The following is an 18,321-nucleotide window of genomic DNA, read 5'->3' on the forward strand; positions in this document are numbered from 1 at the left end:
CTTGTTTCTGTCTCTCCCTCCCTCCTTCCCTTTCTCTCTCCCCTCTCCCTCCCTCCTTCGCTCTCTGGTTCACTCATTACCATCTAGTGGGAACCAACTGGAAGCTGAGCCTCTCTCAGGTTCCCCAGGCTGTAAATCACATGGTAAGAGATCAGCCATCTTTCCCCCTTGGAGCTGTTGGTGAGATATATTCACGGTTTATGGGAGTGAAAGTGCGGATAATTCATTATCTCTGCCTTAAAAAGTCTTGGATAATTTTTAATATTTTATATTGGTTTACATACAAGATTCTTATACATTGTGTTCCACTCACATACATTGAGATTCACATATTCCTTCACTCACATTGTGTTTCACACAGTCATTTCTATACGTGTTTTATAAAATCAGTCACCATTGAGCTCCATTACCTCATCTTTTCAGGTGTCTTTGATGATTTTGTATATGACAGTTTTCTAGTTTTCTGTCAAGATGCCCTGGCAGATTTTGCACTTTCTTTCCCCTTTTCGTAAAAAAGGTCCTTTCATTTTTCTGTAGTTGTACTTGTTGTTGTGTATACGATTGAGTCAAAACTGACCCATAGCTGACTCTCCAGCAGGCTTTCAGACACAGTCTAACTGCATGGAGGAGAGTGCCCATCTTTCTACTGAGGAGAAGCTGGTAGATTAGAACTGTGTGCCTTGAGGACTACAGCTCAGTTCTTTACCACTTGGCCACCAGACCTCTCTTATCTTCTATATGAAAATTTTACTTCTACCTTTTACACATCCAAGTTAAAAAAATTTGTAAAAGCTCATCTATTAAGTTTTTAAGAAGGATTCTTACCTACCCCAGCCTGCTGAAGAAGAATGTGGTTTCACTGTCTTTGCCATCTATCGGGTAATTCATATCCACCAGCAGTTCCACATGAGAAAGATGGGTTATCTCATCCTGTGTTGATGAACAGCCTCCCTAAAAACCAGCTGGGGTGTCAGCGATGAGTTGGTTCCAACTCAATAGCAATGAGTCACGCTGAATCGAGTTGCAGTGAAGGAATAGTGAAGCACACTTTCGAAGCACCTGGGAGAGTTCCTCATTCTAGAAATTTGTGGGAAGCTTCCAAGAGAAGATGGTCTCCCAAGTAAAGTCTGAAGAAAGGAGTTGAGGAGAGAAACAGATACATGAAGGCTCATAAGCTAAAAAATCATGATGAGGGAGGTAGTTGTGGTAAGAAATTAAAAGTGAAACATTAATATATATCTATGTATATGCATATATACATACATACGTGTGTGTGTGTGTGTGTGTGTATCAGATCATGGGAAGTCTTGTTTGTCATGTGAAAGGCTGCCTTTGCCACTGAGAACTGCTGTACAGCCCAAAATTAGTGGAAGATCTGCACCTTGTACTGGTCTTATTCTTGTCCCATTCTCTGCTTCTTTTCATTGTCTAGAAATCCCTTCAAGTTAGGAAGGCCCTTGATCATTAGCTAGTGGAGAGACATAAATGAAAACAGCAATGAGATAGCATCTTATGCCAGCAACAGTTGTTCTTAGGTGCCTTCATGTCTTCTACAACTCATAGCAACCTTATGAATAGCAGATTGGAACCTTGCCCTGTCTTCTGCTGTCCTCATGATCTAGTCCTTGCTCAAACTCACTGCTGCAGTCACTAGGCAATCTCTCTTGTTGAGGATCTTCCAACTTCAAAGCATGATGCCTTTCTCCAAGAACTAGCCCTTCCTGACAACACACCCAAAGTAGGTGAGATGAAGTTTCATCATCCTTGCCTTTAAGAAGCATCCTGGTTCCCCTTCCTCCAAGACAGAATTGTTGATTCTTTTGACAATTCATAGGATATTCAATACTCTTCACCAACCACACAATTAAAAAGTACCGTCTCTTCTTTGGTCTTCCTTCCTCATTGTTCAACTTTCAGATACATGCAAAGCAAATGAAAAAAACCAAGGCTTGATCAGACACACCTTAGACTTTAAATTGCCATCCTTACTCTTTAACACTTTGAAAAGGTCCTTGATGGTGATTCTCCCAAAGAAACAGGTCTTTTAATTTCTTGACTGCTGCTACTGTGGGTGTTGATTGCAGATTCAAGCAAAATTAAATCCTTGATAACTTCAGTCTTTTCTTCATCTATGATGATGTTATTTATTGGTCTAGTGGTTAGGATTTTGTTTTCTTGATGTTGAGATGTAATGACGTAATCCATATTGAAGGCTATGATCTTCTACAGTGAGTGTTTCAGGTTTTCACTCAGTACACAGTTTGAGTAAGTGTGGAGAAAGGATATAACCTTGGCACTCACCTTTTCTGATTTTAAGCCATTAAATTTCATAAGACAGAAAACCACAAATTCTGCTGAAAATGTGCAAACATAGGAACTCTCATATGCTATACAGTGGTACAACCACTGTGGAAAGTATACGGTACTTGCTTAAAAACTTGGAAATAGAAATAGTAGTTGATTCAACAATCACACTACTAGGTATATATCTTAAAGAAATGAGAGTCTTGACATGAATTTATGCACACCTATATTCTTTGCAGTATTATTCACAAAAGCAAAGAGAAACAGCCAAAGTGACCAAGAACAGATAGATAACTATGGTACACACACACAATGGAATGTAGTGCAATGTTAAGAATGAAGAAGCCACAGAATACTTCATGAGGTAAATGAACTGAAGGACATTATGCTGAGTGAAATACAAAGTTAATCACAAAAGGACCAATATTATATGGATTGTATAAATTACTATAAAAATTTAAAGAAAGGTTTATACACAGAAACTTTCTTTGATAGTTATAAAGAGGGGAGGAGAAGGAAAATCAGTAAATACATAAGAGACGTGTTAAATTGAGTGAAGGGAAAAGGCAGTATATAATAAGGAGGTGATCTCTACACAACAAAATTAAAGAAATGGAAGACAGAGAGGTAGACAGAGTTATAGACAACAAAGGTTAATACTATTACTTATATAATCTACGACAAATAATAGCAGACTGCAGAGATAGACTAACCAGCAAGACCAACAGATATGCCACAACCACATAGATTTGTTGTTGTTTTAAGTGCCATCAAGTCAAGTCTCATAGCAATCCCATTAACAACAGATCTGAAACTTGACCTATTTTGTGCCCTTCTCTCTACCTCCAACACACTTAAGGCCCTTGCTGAAGTAATTGTGTCAGTTCATCTCATTAAGAGTCTTCCTCTTTTTCAGACACTCCACCTTTCCAAGCATAATATCCCTTTCCAGTCATGTTCAAGCAAGGTGTTGTTCAGCTTCCAAATGTATGGTTTTTTTCTCCTTTATCTTCTTATTAATTTCTAACTTTATAGCATTTTGGTCTGAAAAGATGCTTTGTATTATTTCTATGTTTTTTAATTTATTGATGCTTGCCTTGTGACCTAGAATGTCATCTATTCTGGAGAACGTTCCATGCACATTGGAGAAGAAGATACACTGTGGTTTTTTGGGGGGTGCATTAGCCTATAAATATCTATGAGGTCAAGTTGGTTTGTTGTGTGGTTTATTTCTTCAGTATCTCTGCTGAGTTTTGTTGTGGTAGTTCTATCTGTTCTTGAGAGGAGTGTATTGAAATCTCCAAGTACTATAGTAGTGTTGTCTATTTCCTTTTTCAGTTTTGTCAATGTTTGGTTTATGTATTTTGCAGGTCTTCCATTTAGTGCATAGATATTTATTATTGTTATGTCCTCTTCTTCTATTGACCCTTTCAGCATTATGTAGTGACCTTCCTTGTCCTTTGTGATGGTTTTTACATTGATATTTATTTTATCAGAGATTAATACCACTACTCCTGCTTTTTTCTGGTTGCCGTTTCCTTGGTATATTTTCCCCACACTTTTATTTTTAGTCTACCTTTATCTTTATCTTTATTTTTCAGGTGTGTCTCTTGTAGACAACATATTGATGGATTTTGGGTTTTTATCCAGTCTGCTACTCTTTTTTCTCTGCAGTGGAGCATTTAAACCATTCACATTCAGTGTGAAAATTGAGAAGCAAGGTTTTATTGCTATCATTGTGTTGAGGTTTTTTTTGGTGTTTTTGCTAGTTACTTTGGTCCATGATGCTTTCTATGGTATCTCTGTAAGAAGGCCATCTCTGAGTCTTTCCTGCAATGCTGGTCTTGTTTTCACAAACTCTCTTAGGTTCTGTTTTTCTGGGAATATCTTGATCTCTCCTTAATATTTGATGGATAATTTTGCTGGGTACAGCATTCTTGGCTGACAGTTGTGTTCTTTGATTGTTTGATATATGTCCTTCCACTCTCTTCTTGCTTGCATGGTTTCTTTTGGGAAATCGGCACTTAATCTTATCTGCTCTCCCTTATAGGTTACTCTTTGTTTCTCCCTTGCTACTTTCAGGATTATCTCCTTATCTTTGGTTCTGGAAAATTTAACTATGATATGCCTAGATGTTTTTCTTTTGGAGTCTAGTCTATATGGTGTTCACTGAGCTTCTTGTATATATATTCTCTCATTCTTCATTATGCCTGGGAAGTTTTCCTCTAGTAATTCTTCCACAACTTTTTCAGTGCCTTTACTTGCTTCTTCCTGTTCTGGGATTCCAATGATGCACATGTTATTTCTCTTGATGGTGTCCCATATTATTCTTAGGTTTTCTTCTTTTTCCTTCTTTTTTGAGTCTGCTTTTTGTTCTAGCAGATCAGTGGTGACAATTTTATCTTCTATTTCACTGGTTCTGTGTTCCAACTCTTCAACTCTGCTCATGTGTCCCTCCATCATTTTGACAGCATCTGGAACATTGGATCTCATATTTTGGATAGTAGTTTCTTGTTTTTCCATTTTTCCAGTGCCACTAATGCCTCGTTTGTTTTCTCTACATTGTTCTGGACTGTTTGCTTTGTTGTTTTTTTTTTTATCTCCTCCTGGGTTTTGCTTATAATATCCTGTAATTCTTCAAGTTTGCCTTTCATCCATTGAAAATATTCAATCATTGTTCTTTTAAATTCTGTCAGAAAGTTCCATCAGACTTCCTGGCCTCAGGAAATCCATCAATACTATGTCACCCTTTGGGGTGACATCTTGCTTTGTGCTTGTTCATTGTGTGGTACAGCTTGCTTTCTTCGAGACATTGATATGTTCGTGATCTGAAGACACTGCTCTAGAGATAAGCTGGGTAGCTACCCCACTTGTGTTTTTCTCTGAATGTTTGACTCAAGGGAAATGTCAGTTCAGAGCCTGTGAGAGCAGCCTTTTGTAGGTAAGGCAGGTCAAAGTACTCCAGAATAAAGACAGGTTGATTAACCAGATGTGTAGACACAGGTGTGGAACCAAATGGGGTCAGGCATGCACGTGCTTGGGGCGATCACAAGGGCAGGACAACCACTTGGGGGACCTCACTCAGACCTCAGTTGACTGAGTTTGCTTACAGTTGGGGTTCCTATTCAAATTCCAACTGTCCGACTCCCCCACAGTGGTTTTCATTCACTGGTCCCTGTCCAGTAGTGCTCACACAGTTGCCCTTGCACAGTGGCTCCTGCCTAGGAAGTGTCCTGGGTCCAAGGGGACTCCACAAGACAAAGTCAAATTCCCACCAACCCACTCGCCGCTGGCTGGTCTGCAGTGTCCACAAAAGTTCAGCCAAATTATCACTGACCTGCTCATTCCTGGGCAGTTGGCGTGGCCCGAGAGAGCTCATTCAAATTCCCACCAGTGGGCTCACCCTTGGGTACTCTCCCAGACAATCAGTGGTGCCCAAATAACCCAATTAGGATCCTACCAGCCTTTCTCATGGCAGATCAGTCCCACAAGCAGCTCAATTGGTGGCTTAAGACGGTGGCTGGATCAGCGGTGTGCCTTTGTGTGCTGACTCAGAATCGTACTGTCCACGGCTGTTGGTAGGTCTCTGTGCTGCGTGAAGGAGTCGCTAGCGGACCTGGAGCACCGCCAGGGGTGCAGGGTTGTGGCGAGGCCACCAGGGTGTGCCAGAAGTGTGGGGACGCGGGGTGGTGTCCCTCCCTGGACACGGTGCTTTGGCGGGGGTGAGGGTGAAGGGCTTGGGCAGCGCTGGGAGTTAGGGGTTGCAGTCTCTTCCCAGATATTAAGCTGCCAAGTCACCAGTCCTCAGCAAATAAGACTTCTTCATGTGCCATCGCCCTCTCTTATGTAATTTTTAAACTCCTTTCTGACATCCATTTTGGTCTTTTCTTCCTCCTTTGTTTTTGTAACAAATTTTTGCTCTCTTCATTGATGATATTCTTGATGTCTTTCCGTAACTCATTTGATCTTTGATCATAAGTGTTCAGTGCTTCAGACCTATTCTGAAAATTATTTTTATATTCAGGTGGGACAGACTCAAAGTCATATTTTGGTTCTTGTGGTCTAGTTCTCATTTTCTTTAGCTTCATCTTGAACTTGCACATGAACAATTGATGGTCTATTCCACAGTCAGCACCAGGCTTGGTTTTGACTGCTGATATGAGTTTCTCCAATGATTCTTTGCATAGATAAAGTCTGTAGTCATAAACCTATGAAAACATAGATTTAGCAAACAATATTTCTGCATATGTATCTGTGTGCTTTAAGTTGTTGTTAATGTGTACCATCGAGTTGGAACCGACCCATAGCTGACCCTCCAGTGGATTTTCAGTATCAGTAAATCATATGAGCTGTGTTTTTTAGCCCATATGATTTACTGCCTCTGGAATACTCTTAAAAGACACAGCAATCATTTGTCTACTTGCTGTACTGAACAACCTGGAGTTGCTGTGATGCTGAAGAGTTTCTTAGTTGTGTTAAACACCATGATGGTTACCCATTATGTACAATGTTTGGATGAGCTTCCAGATTGATTCATGCTGAGAAATAGGAGTGATATCCACTTCCTAAACTAGATGCCTCTGGAAACTCTGCAAACTCTCTAAACTCTGTAAATGTACAGAAATGATGTTAATTATTGATCAGAGTTCAGGTCTTTTGTGCAAAACTTACTCTCAGTCATATTCAACTCAATGACACTTAACCACTGCTAAATTGGACTCAATCTGTCTTATCCGGAGGAACATTCTTCCACTTTGCACTCTTTGTCAATGTGCTGTATAAAGTAACCTGGGTTTGCTGTGATGCTGAACCTTGTGCCGTTGGGATATCAAATTCCAGAATGGTTTGCCATTGTGGACAGTGTTTGGTAGAGCTCCCAGTTGTAAAACAGGTTTGGAAGCAGAAGTGGCATCCACTTCCTAAAGCACATGCCTCTGGAACTCCGTGACTTGGAGAAATGATGACAGTTGTGGAAAGGCTTCAGGTATTTTGTTCACAGAGGGCTATGAGTTGTCTTCAACTCAACAGCAATCAACACCACCAACAACAACTCATATGGGAGGAGATTGCAGCACAGTTTCTTACCATTGTTGTTGTTGTTATGTGCCATCGAGTGGCTTGTGACTCATAGCAACCCTATATACAACAGCCCTAAACGCCACTCTGTCCTGTGCCAATCTCACTGTCTCCGACAAAACCACCCCCATTACCCCAGTCACTGAATCAATCCACCTCATAGAAGGGTCTTCCCCTCCTGTGCTGTCCCTCCACCTTCCCAAGCATGATGTCCCTCTCCAAGGACCTGTCCCTCCTTACAACATGTCCAAAGTATGTCAGACAAAGCCTCAGAATTCCTGCCTCCAAGGAGCAGCCCAGTTTAACCCTCTCCAGGATGAACCTCTTTGTTTTCTTGGCAGTCCATGATACATTCAATACTCTTCTCCAGCAGCACAGCTCAAAGGCATCCATTCTCCTTCTATCCTCCCTAGTCATTGTCCAACTCACTGATGCATAACAGCTGATGGCAAAGACTATGGCCTGTATCAGATGCACTTTAGTCTCTAGAGTGACACCATTGCTCTTCAATACTCTGGAGAGGTCCCTAACAGCAGACTTTCTCATCACAGTATGTCTTTTAATTTCCTGGCTGCTGGTGCCAAGGGTGTTGACCATGGAGCCAAGCAAACTAAAGTTGTGAAAAATCTCAAACTCTTCACCATCTATCCTGATGTTGCCAATTGGCCCAGTGGTGAGAATCTTTGTTTTCTTGATGTTGAGCTTCAACCCATATTGAAGGCTGCAGTCCTTGACCTTCTGCAGCAAGTGCTTCAGGTCCTCCTCAGTTCAGCAAGCAGGTGTGTGTCATTGGCATAACTCAGATTGTTGATGGATCAACAATCTTACCATTAGGCCACCATAACTCTCCTTTAAGTAAGTCTGTGTAAAAGGCAGAGCATGCAAGGGCCAAAATTATGAAAATGTGCTAGCCATAACCCAACATCATGAGGGAGGGAGTGGCTGAGCTGGGAAACTCAGGTCTTTTGTCTCAGAAGAAAGCAAAGTAGTTACCCTAAGACAGGCCACAAAGACAGCGTTCTCCATCCTCTTTGCAAATGCTGGCAAGCAGCCATAGAAGGTGCAACTGTTGGTCTCTTTCTGTGCAGAGAAAAGAAGAGTGAAAAAAATTAAAGAAAATTCATCTCAAGGACTAATGGACCATGTGAACTTTCAGTCTCCACAACCCTGAGATCAAAACTAGATGGTGCACCACCACCACTGCTGACTGCCCTGCCAGGGGTCATGGTACAAGGTCTCTGATAGAGTAAGAGGAAAATGTGAAACTCAAAGTCCTAAAAAAGAGTAGGTTTACTGGGCTGATAGTGACTGATGGAACCATGGTCCTTAGTCAAGCTTAAAATGGAAATTACTCCTTTGGCTCAACTTTTTGTCAGACAATAAACAGGAAGAGACTCACAAGGTCAATAGTGACACACCACCAGAGGGGGGTGCTCTCCTAAACACAGTCTGCCAGAGAAGATCAAAAGGGCACCCATTTGCTCAGAGATAAAGCCTACACAATGATGGGAAAGTCTGCTGTTAGGGACCTCTCCAAAGTACTGAAGAGCAATGGTGTCTCTCTGGGGACTAAGGTGTGTCTGATACAGGCTATGGTCTTTGCAATGACTTGTTATGCATCATAGAACTAGACAATGACTAGCTTGGAAAACTGCTAGGAAAACAAACAGATTCATTCTGGAGAGGGTTAAGCCAGGTGGCTCCTTGGAGGCAAGGATTCTGAGGTTCTGTCTAACATACTTTGGACATGTTGTGAGGAGAGACTGGTCCTTGGAGAAGGCCATCATGCTTGGGAGGGTGGAGGGACAGCGCAGGAGGGGAAGGCCCTCTATGAAGTGGATTGATTCAGTGACTGGGATAATCGAGATGGGTGTGTCAGAAACAGTGCGACTGGCACAGAACAGAGTAGAGCTTAGGGCTGTTGTACATAGGGCCACTATGAGTCGCAAGCGACTCAACAACACTTAACAACAACAAGAGTAACAAAGCTTAGGAAGCAGGAAAAGACAACGAATAGAAATGGAAAACAGGGAGGAAATGAGAAGAGTGCTGTAGAATGTGGAGATTGTGACGGTTATCACAAAACCTAAAGTCTATGGACTGTTGGATAGTAAATCTATTTGTTCCATAAACTTTCACTCAAATCATAACCAAAAATAAAAGGTATTGTCATCTTTTTAAATATATCTGGACTCTTGAAGCAAAAATGGTTCTCTAAAATATGTTGTTGTTGATTGTCTTCGAGTCGAGCATGACTAAGCACGACTCTACGAACAAAAGGCCTGAAGCCCCTCTATAACTATTGACATTTATCAAAGTTCATAGAGTTTCTGGTGGCATGTTATTTAGGAAGTGGATGCCACTCCTGCTTCCAAACCAGTCATAGTATGTTATTGTTGTTTTGTGCCATTGAGTCACTTGCGATGGATAGATGTGCATATATTATAATCAAACAACTCCATATCTAGTGATGGATTGTGTGGCAAATTTTATTTTACAAAGAAATCCTGAACAATACCTCCCATCTCGTATACTTTCTCCAATGTGACCTTGCCAGATCTTCAGCAATGGGGATTAATTAGACATCTTTCCTTTTATGTTCAAAACAAAATAAAAACTCAACATCTCATAGCTGGCCCTCCAGCAGACTTCCAAGGTTGTAAATAGGAGGGTCAGAGATTGTCCATCTTTCCCTACGTGCCAGCCTCTGATGGATTTTAACCACTAGAGAAGTGTGGTCCTGGGGTTAACAGCACAACTCCCTCTGAATTAGGCGACTGCTGCTTCTTCTTCTAAAACAGAATGTTGCTGATGTTTGTTGTATGCCTGTCAAGTTGGAGCCGACACACAGTTGACTCTCCAGTAGGTTCAGAGACAATAAATCACAAAAGAGAGGCCTGCCCATCTTTCTCCCCTGGAGCAACTGGTGGATTTGAACTGCAAGCCTTTGCATTGGCAGTGCAAGTCCTCACCACTAAGCCACCAGAGCTCCCTTTAGAATGAAATCATTTCTTTAGAACCTTTGAGGTAAGTGATAATATTTCATTCAAGAGTGCCACCACAAGTTAAACGCCTAACATTGATTTCCACAGAACCTATTCTTCAGTGGACTGTTGGAGTTAAAATGCCAAAGAAAAACTTTCTCCGAGTACAGCCACATGTGATAAATCTCGTTGCAACAAAATGCCCCTGTTCGAATGATATAGCTTTACTTGGCCTTGTTCTCAATACAAAATTTCAAGGTAAGTTTATGGTTTTGTGCAATGTCTTTTGTAACAGTGACGTTTAGTTGGCAGTATTGTATTGGGAAAGTCTGGAGTTAGGGACCTCTCCAAATTATTGAGGAGTAACAATGTGAGGGCTTAGATGTGCCTGATTCAGGCTATGAGCTTTCTGATCTCTTGCTATGTCATCTGAGAGCTGGATAATGAATATAGATGACAGAAGAATTGATGCCTTTGAGTTGTGATGTTGGGAAAGAGCACTGAACATCCCAAGAACTGCCAAAGGGACAAATAAATATGTTTTGGAGAGGGTGCAGCCAGAGTGCTCTTTGGAGGTAGGATAATGAGACTTCGCCTCACTTACATTGGCCATGTTGCTTGGAGGGGCTATGGCTTGGAAAGGGACATGATGCTGGAAAGGGTGGAAGGTCAGTGAAGGAGAGCCAGACCCTCACTCAGGTGGACTGCCACAGTGACTGCCACAGTGGGCCCTCGTGTGTCAGGAAGTGTGAGGATGGCACAGGATAGGACAGGGTTCAGGTCCACTCTTCGTAGGGTCACTATGAGTGTTACTCAACTCAATGACACCTAACAACAACAACTAATTAAATGCACAATCATAGTGTAGAAGAATGTTTCCTAAAAATACTCAAGAATTACTCTTTGTCACTCTATCTTGTTCGCTTGCAAGTAGAATGTACTAAGTATATCCTAAATTTGTATATCATTTATAAATTTCTGTTAAGAGCTGTTGAGTCATTGCAATTACTAGCAACCATGTGCGACAGAGTAAAAATCCCTGTAGGGTTTGCTTGTTGTTGGTTTTAGATGTCATCAGTTCAAGTATGATTCATAGCAACTCCATGGATAAAAGAACTGAAGAAAAGCGGAATCTTTAGGGGAAAACTGGATTAGGAGTTAACTGCTTAACCATTGCAACACCAGTTGTTGTTGTCAGGTGCCACCAAAGGTTCTCATTTTTCGCTTACATATATACCAATTCACAATAACCCACAGAAAACCTCTCAGATCAAATAGGAGAGTTCTACAAGATTGTGGATTATAATCCACAAAAACCATCTCACCAAAATTAAAATAAAAATTACAATTTTAGAAACTCTATAGAGCAATAAAACCAAAGTCTACTTAGGAATAGACTATTAAAAGAAAAGAAAGAGTTGCAAGACCTGTTGTGTAACTTAAAAAATTCTAATGAGATGGAAACAATGCAAGAGCCCATCAAATGGATAGAAAAACATGGTACATTCATTCATACAAGGGAATATTATGCAGCACTGAAAAACAATGAACTCGTAAAATACTACACAGAGTTGAGCCTGGAGGGCATTATGCTGGGGGAAATATCTCAGTTACAAAAGGACAAATATTGTGTAACACCACTGTCATAAAATAGGACTGATGTCGGAGACTGGGAGAACTATGGGGGGAAAGTGGATAGATAATGAACACTGCGTTGGAACAGATGAAGGAAGAACTGTCCGAAAGGAATATGTGTGACAACAATCTGAAATAAGTTGTGCATTGCAAAGTGGACTTGGGGAGAGGGAAAGGAAGATGAGAGAGGAAAAACATGCAACAACGAATGAATTTAAAAAAACTAAACTCTAGGGGAGCTCTGGTGGCCTAGTGGCAAGAAGCTGCAACTACAGTCCCATAGGTGCACAGTTCGAATCCACCAGATGCTCTGCCGGGGAAGGAGGGGCAATCTCCTCTTGTACCAGTCAGATCCAATTTGACGGTACATGCACACAAAAATAATAAAATAAAATTTAAAAAAAAAACAACTAAACTCTAATGAGGGTCACTTGATTGTGCGCATGTGAAACCTATACTTAGACCAGAAAGCGTCATCAAAATTTATTACTCGATGCAAGGGATTCTTTCCATAGTCAATTGCCAATAAGACAGACGGATGGCAATATCCTAAGCACTTCACTGCAGATCTGGAAGAGCAGTGAGAATCATCTCAAAAACTTCTTCCTCATCTAATAGCGGTCATTAGGTTTTATACTTGGGTTACATTGTTACAGTTTCGAGTAAACAAACAGCTTTTGATCATTTACATATGACTGAGAAAAATATCTACAAAGAGATAAATGCTAATTCAATTACATGTAGCTGAGACAAACATCTTCAAAGAGGTAAATGCTAATCCAGAATTACATACAGCTGAGAAAAAGCATATCAAAGAACTAAGTACTAATCCAGGAAAGATGCATTGCCTTTCCTGGTAAACAAACAATTGCAAGTACTTTACATGACTGGTGAGAGAAAAATAGAATTCTAGGGCAAAACAACTAGTTTTGCAGGCTGGAGGCAACTGATGTCAGTTTTACAATTATACTAACTGACATGTTTGAGTAATCCTGAATGTATTGATACCACCCTATCAAACAGAGCAAGGAAACACTGCATGGTTCAAAATCAAGAAAGGAGTATTGCAGGGATACATCCTTTCCCCACACCTTTTTAATCAATATGTGGAACAGATCTTTCGGGAAGCTGGACTTTATGAGGAGCAAAGTGGCATCAGGATTGGAGGAAGACTCATCAACTGTGTTATGCAGATGACACCTCCTTGCTTGCTGAAACTGAAGAAGACCTAAAAGCATTTGCTGCAGAAGGTAAAAGACTGTAGTCTTCAATATGGATTGAAGCTCAACATCAAGAAAACAAAGATTCTCACCACTGGGCCAACTGGAAGCATAATGATAGATGGAGAAGAGGTTGAGATTGACAATAACTTCAGTTTATTCAACTGCTTTGGTAAAATCTACTGTCAGGGACCTCTCGAGAGTGCTGAAGAGAAATGATGTCAGTCTAGAGACTAAGGTGCTATGGTGTCAAGACTATGGTATTCACAATTATTTGCTATGCATCAGAGAGCTAGAATAATCAATGCCTTTGAACTATGGTGCTGGAGAAGGGTATTGAACATAGTATGGACTGCCAAGAGAACATATAGTTCTGTCCTAGAGACCTTGAAACCAATGTGCTCTTTGCAAGCAAGAAGTTTGAAGATTTGTCTCACAATACTTTGGGCATATTGTCAGAAGGAACCAATCCCTGGAGAAAGACATCATGCTTGAAAAGGGTGGAGGAACAGCACAGGAAAAGAAGGCCCTGGATGAGACGGATTAGAGTAAGGGGGATAGGTGTGTCAGAGACAGTGAGTTTGGTTCAGCATAGAGAGGGTTCAGAGCTATTGTCCTCTATGTCATTAAGGAGTCATTTGTGTCCTATTATCTCTATGTCACTAAGAGTCATAGTCAATTCAACAGCACATAACAAAAACCACGAAGATAATGCCAATAAATCCTATAGAAGAAAGAAGACATTTTATATTAATGGACAGGAATTTCTAATGCTACAAAGAAATTTTTCTCCAAATTGATCAATTCCAAGCCATTCTAAAAAAAATTCTAACAGTGGGGTTTTTAGAGGATGGGGCAACCACAAAACTCATATGGAAGAGTAAAGCACCAGAAGTAACATTTTTCAATTTTAAAGGATAGAAATTGTCCTACTATGACTTTACTACAAAATGACAGGTTCGTTAAAGTCATAGAAGTCTAAAACACATCAAAAAAACGCTGAGATATTAAAGTCTAATGAAGTGAATATAAGCTTTTACTTTTCTATCTTAGACATTTTCTTTTTCACTTGGTTTTCATTTAACCATGAATGTATATTTTGTTTTAGAATATTAATAACAGCTGATCAGTGTGGGCTACTACAATGTTTGATCAAATCCGTGCCATGCTTTCCTCTTCTCATCTACCCTCTATCCCTCTCTTCCCTGTCAACCCTCCATGATCCCTCCCTGTGCAAACCATTCCTTAGTGATAGTCCCCTCTTCAATCAGTCATTTCTATCGATTCTGTTCTTGGTGGTTAATTGCCACACGCAATGCCTGGTCACCCATTCCTTTCATATTGACCCTCCTTACAAACTTTTTTTCACTTTTGAGGCAGATTCTAGGTCTTGATTTTCATATATTATTAAATTTTTTAAATTACCTTTATATTTATGGTTTGCTTTGCTGATTTTTTGTTATGATTTTAACTATTTTCTTCCTTTTACATATTTTTTACTTCAAACTTCATTTTTTTTCTTTTTACATTTATTTTCTTTTTTGGTCTTTCTCTCTCTCTCTGACTTGTCAATTATTTTTTTCCTCAAGCTATTTAAAACTTATTATATACTTCTAAGTTCAACTATTATTATCTTTTCTGTTTCTATATAGTTACACATTACATCTTAAGATTAAACACATTTTTAAGAGCTTATTACTAGGTACTTTGTGTTCTTCCTTTTACGCCATGCTAAAAATTTTAGCTTAGTTTTAAGGTAATCAAGTATTTTTTTTAGTGCATCAGCCAAGTGGAACTTCTATAAAGGAATATTTTAATTTTAAAATCAGGAAAGGTGTGCACCAGGATTTCTTTCTCCATACCTAGCCAATCTGTATGTTGCGCATTATTTGAAGAACTGGATGGACTATCTGAAGAAGAATGTGGCATCAAGATTGAAGGAAGACTCGTCCACAACCAGTGCTAGGCAGAAAGTTCAACCTCGCTGCAAGAAAAGAAGACGTTTAAGCTCCAAGACTGCAACTTTCAATAAGAATTACATCTCAACATCAAGAGAATCAAATTCTCACTGCTAGATCCAAGTTGTAAAATCCCAAGGACTTCCAAAAGAACAAGCAAGTTTATCTTGGAAGAAATGCAACCAGCGTGCACCTTAGGAACAAGAACGGTAAAACTTGGTCTCATGAGTTACAGGCAATATCTAGGGACCTCTGGCGGCCTACTGGTACATAGTTGCATTCCAACTCAGAGGCATTCAGTTTTAATCCATGGAGAAATTTATAGCCTCTAAACACCCACTGGAGTGTCAGTTCTGACTAGACAGCATATAACAAGAATGTGAGTAATATGTAAGTATAACTAATAAAAATAAAAGTTATATGAAGTCTGTGCTTATTTAATATCAGACACATATTATTGGCATATACAATTTAAGGAAAAGTTAGTATTTTTATTTGAATGTTATATTACTAAATATCAGACTTCAATATTAGAATACCTTTTTGTAGCACAAAAACGCAAAAGTCTTTAAGCTTTAGTTAATGTTTTTGTTGTTGTTGTTATGTGCCGTCGAGTCACCTGCAAATCATAGCGACGTTATGTACAATAGCCCTAAACCTTGCTGTATCCTGTGCCAATCTCAGTGTCTCCAACACACCTACCCCAAATAGCCCAGTCACTGAATCAATCCACCTCATAGAGGGTCTTCCTCTCCTGTGCTGTTCCTCTACCCTCCCAAGCATGATGTCCTTCTCCAAAGACTGGTCCCTCCTTGCAACACATCCAAAGTATGTCAGATGAAGCATCAGAACCCTTGCCTCCAAGGAGCAGCCTGGTTTAACCCTCTTCAGGATAAACCTGTTTGTTTTCTTACCAGTCCATGGTATATTCAGTACTCTTCTCCAACACCACAGCTCAAAGGCAGCAATTCTCCTTTAATGCTCCCTAGTCATTGTCCAACTCACTGATGCATAGCAAGTGATTGTAAAGACCATGGCCTGTATCAGGCACACCTTAATATCCAGAGTGACACCATTGCTCTTCAGTACTCTGGAGAGGTCCCTGACAGTAGATTTTTCCATTGCAATACATCCTTTAACTTCCTAGCTGCTGGTGACAAAAGTATTGACTGTGGAGCCAAGCAAATTAAAGCTTTGAGCATCTCAATCTCTTCACCATCCATACTGATGCTGTCAATTGGCCCAGTGGTGAGAAACTTTGTCTTCTTGATATTGAGACTCAATCCATATTGAAGGTTACAGTCCTTGATCTTCTGCGGGAAGCACTTCAGGTCCTCCTCAGTTTCAGCAAGAAGGTTTGTCATCTGCATAACACAGATTATTGATAATCTTCCTCCAATCTTGATGCCACACTTCTCCTCATGCAGCCCAGCCTCCCAGAGAATCTGTTCTGCATACAGGTTGAAAAGGTATGGAGATAAGACACGTCCCTGGTGTACATCCTTCCTGATTTTAAACTATGCAGTGTTTCCTTGCTCTGCTAATTATGAGTATTATAATGCATAAGTTAGAATGAGTATTTGTTAATTTACAATAAAGTAAGTTGAAGATTAAATCTGTGTAAAATGACACTGTTAAAGTGGGTTCTAAAACTATTTAAATTGTTACTATTAATATCTTTAATATTTAGATAATATTTACTTAATATTGTATTTGCTTGTGTTTGTTTATGGAGGGTTTTTATGTTGGTAAGTTTTTGTTAATTGTGTTGAAATAATATTCTCATTTAGATTTCATTAATATTCACACTATTAACTTCTTTTTTATGTTTTAAAAGGTTTTTATTTGACTGAGGGGGTGCATTTTTAGACAATTATTATCAGGAAAGATTCATCTTCATTTAATTATAAGTTAGTTTAGGTGTTATGAAAAGCAGATCATCTAATCTTTTTCTCTTGTAAGCAGGTTAGCGGTTTATGTTTTAATTTTTTTTGTTTGGGCAAATTATTGATGCTTTTAAAAGTTTTCAACATAGTTATCAGGAAACTTCAGAGTTCCTTTAATTTCCTACAATCTAAGTTAGTTTGTTTGTTGTACTAGCTGTTGTCTAAGTTGAGGACTCGATTTTAGGTGCTGTGTGATCTATTACAACTCCATGAGAGAAAGATATGGCAATCTTCCAGCCTTAGAAAAGCTATTAAAAAAGATTTGTACCCACGGAAGACATTATCCCTAGTGAAATATCTCAGTTACAAAAGGACAAATACTGTATAATGCCACTATTACAAAACAGGACAGACATGGGGATGGGGGGGGGACTAAGAAAGGGGATAAATAGTGTACATGGAATTGAAACAGATGAGGGAGAAAATTGTATAAAAGGAATACATGAGTAAGTATTATTGGTATGACAAGAGTTCAGAATAAGAGTTGCGCAGTAAAGTGGGTTTGGTGGGAGCGACTGAATAACAATGAAAGAACAGTTTTTCCAAAGAAAAAACTGGGGTGGCAGGGAGGGAGGAAAATGTGCAACAATGAATGAATGGAAAGAAAGTTCTTTATAAACTTACAATAAAATATTTTTTTAAAAATCTGTCCTCTTGGAGACCATCTGGGCCAGGCCTGGTGGTAAGAAGCTACATTGCAGGGCAGCCAGGTGGAATTCAGCTGGTCTGCAGGAGGACGATGGACAGTTTCTTCCACTACTATTTACTCGTTTCGAAAACCCACTGGAGGGTCAGCTATGAGTCAACTCCAACTCGACAGCACACAACCACAGGATCATTATAGTTTAGAACTGACTCAATAGCCATGGTTTAGACTTTAACAAACCAACCTTGCCCTATCATTGTCACAAACTCCACCATGCTCAAGAGTGTGATTGCAGGATCCATCAGTCCATCTAGTGGGAAGTCTGCCTGGCTTTTGCTGACCCTTCACTTTTCCAAGCATGTTGTCTTTCTACCAGCTATACCACAAAATGCTTTCATAATTCAGTATAGCTTGGAAAATATTTTTTTATTTGCTATAGGATTTATTACACTGTCTTTAATTCTATTCCAGGATATATTATTTTTTTTAAATTAAATTAATTTATTTATTTTTCATTTCAATGAACATCTACAGAGATTTTGGAATTCCATT

The 18,321-nt window shown here is 39.6% G+C and overlaps 1 protein-coding gene across 1 annotated transcript in view; it reads left to right on the forward strand.

Annotated features, from left to right (window-relative positions):
- Positions 1 to 18,321, forward strand: part of CATSPERB (catsper channel auxiliary subunit beta) — a 211,865-nt gene that overhangs the window by 60,568 nt on the left and 132,976 nt on the right. Inside the window, 1 exon segment of the mRNA XM_006879213.1 lies at positions 10,473 to 10,622. Within this exon segment, the coding sequence (XP_006879275.1) occupies positions 10,473 to 10,622 (150 nt within the window).

The sequence above is a fragment of the Elephantulus edwardii genome, unplaced genomic scaffold (assembly GCF_000299155.1).
Source record: "Elephantulus edwardii isolate Elephantulus edwardi_28Jun2011 unplaced genomic scaffold, EleEdw1.0 scaffold00002, whole genome shotgun sequence".
Taxonomy (NCBI): Eukaryota; Metazoa; Chordata; class Mammalia; order Macroscelidea; family Macroscelididae; genus Elephantulus; species Elephantulus edwardii.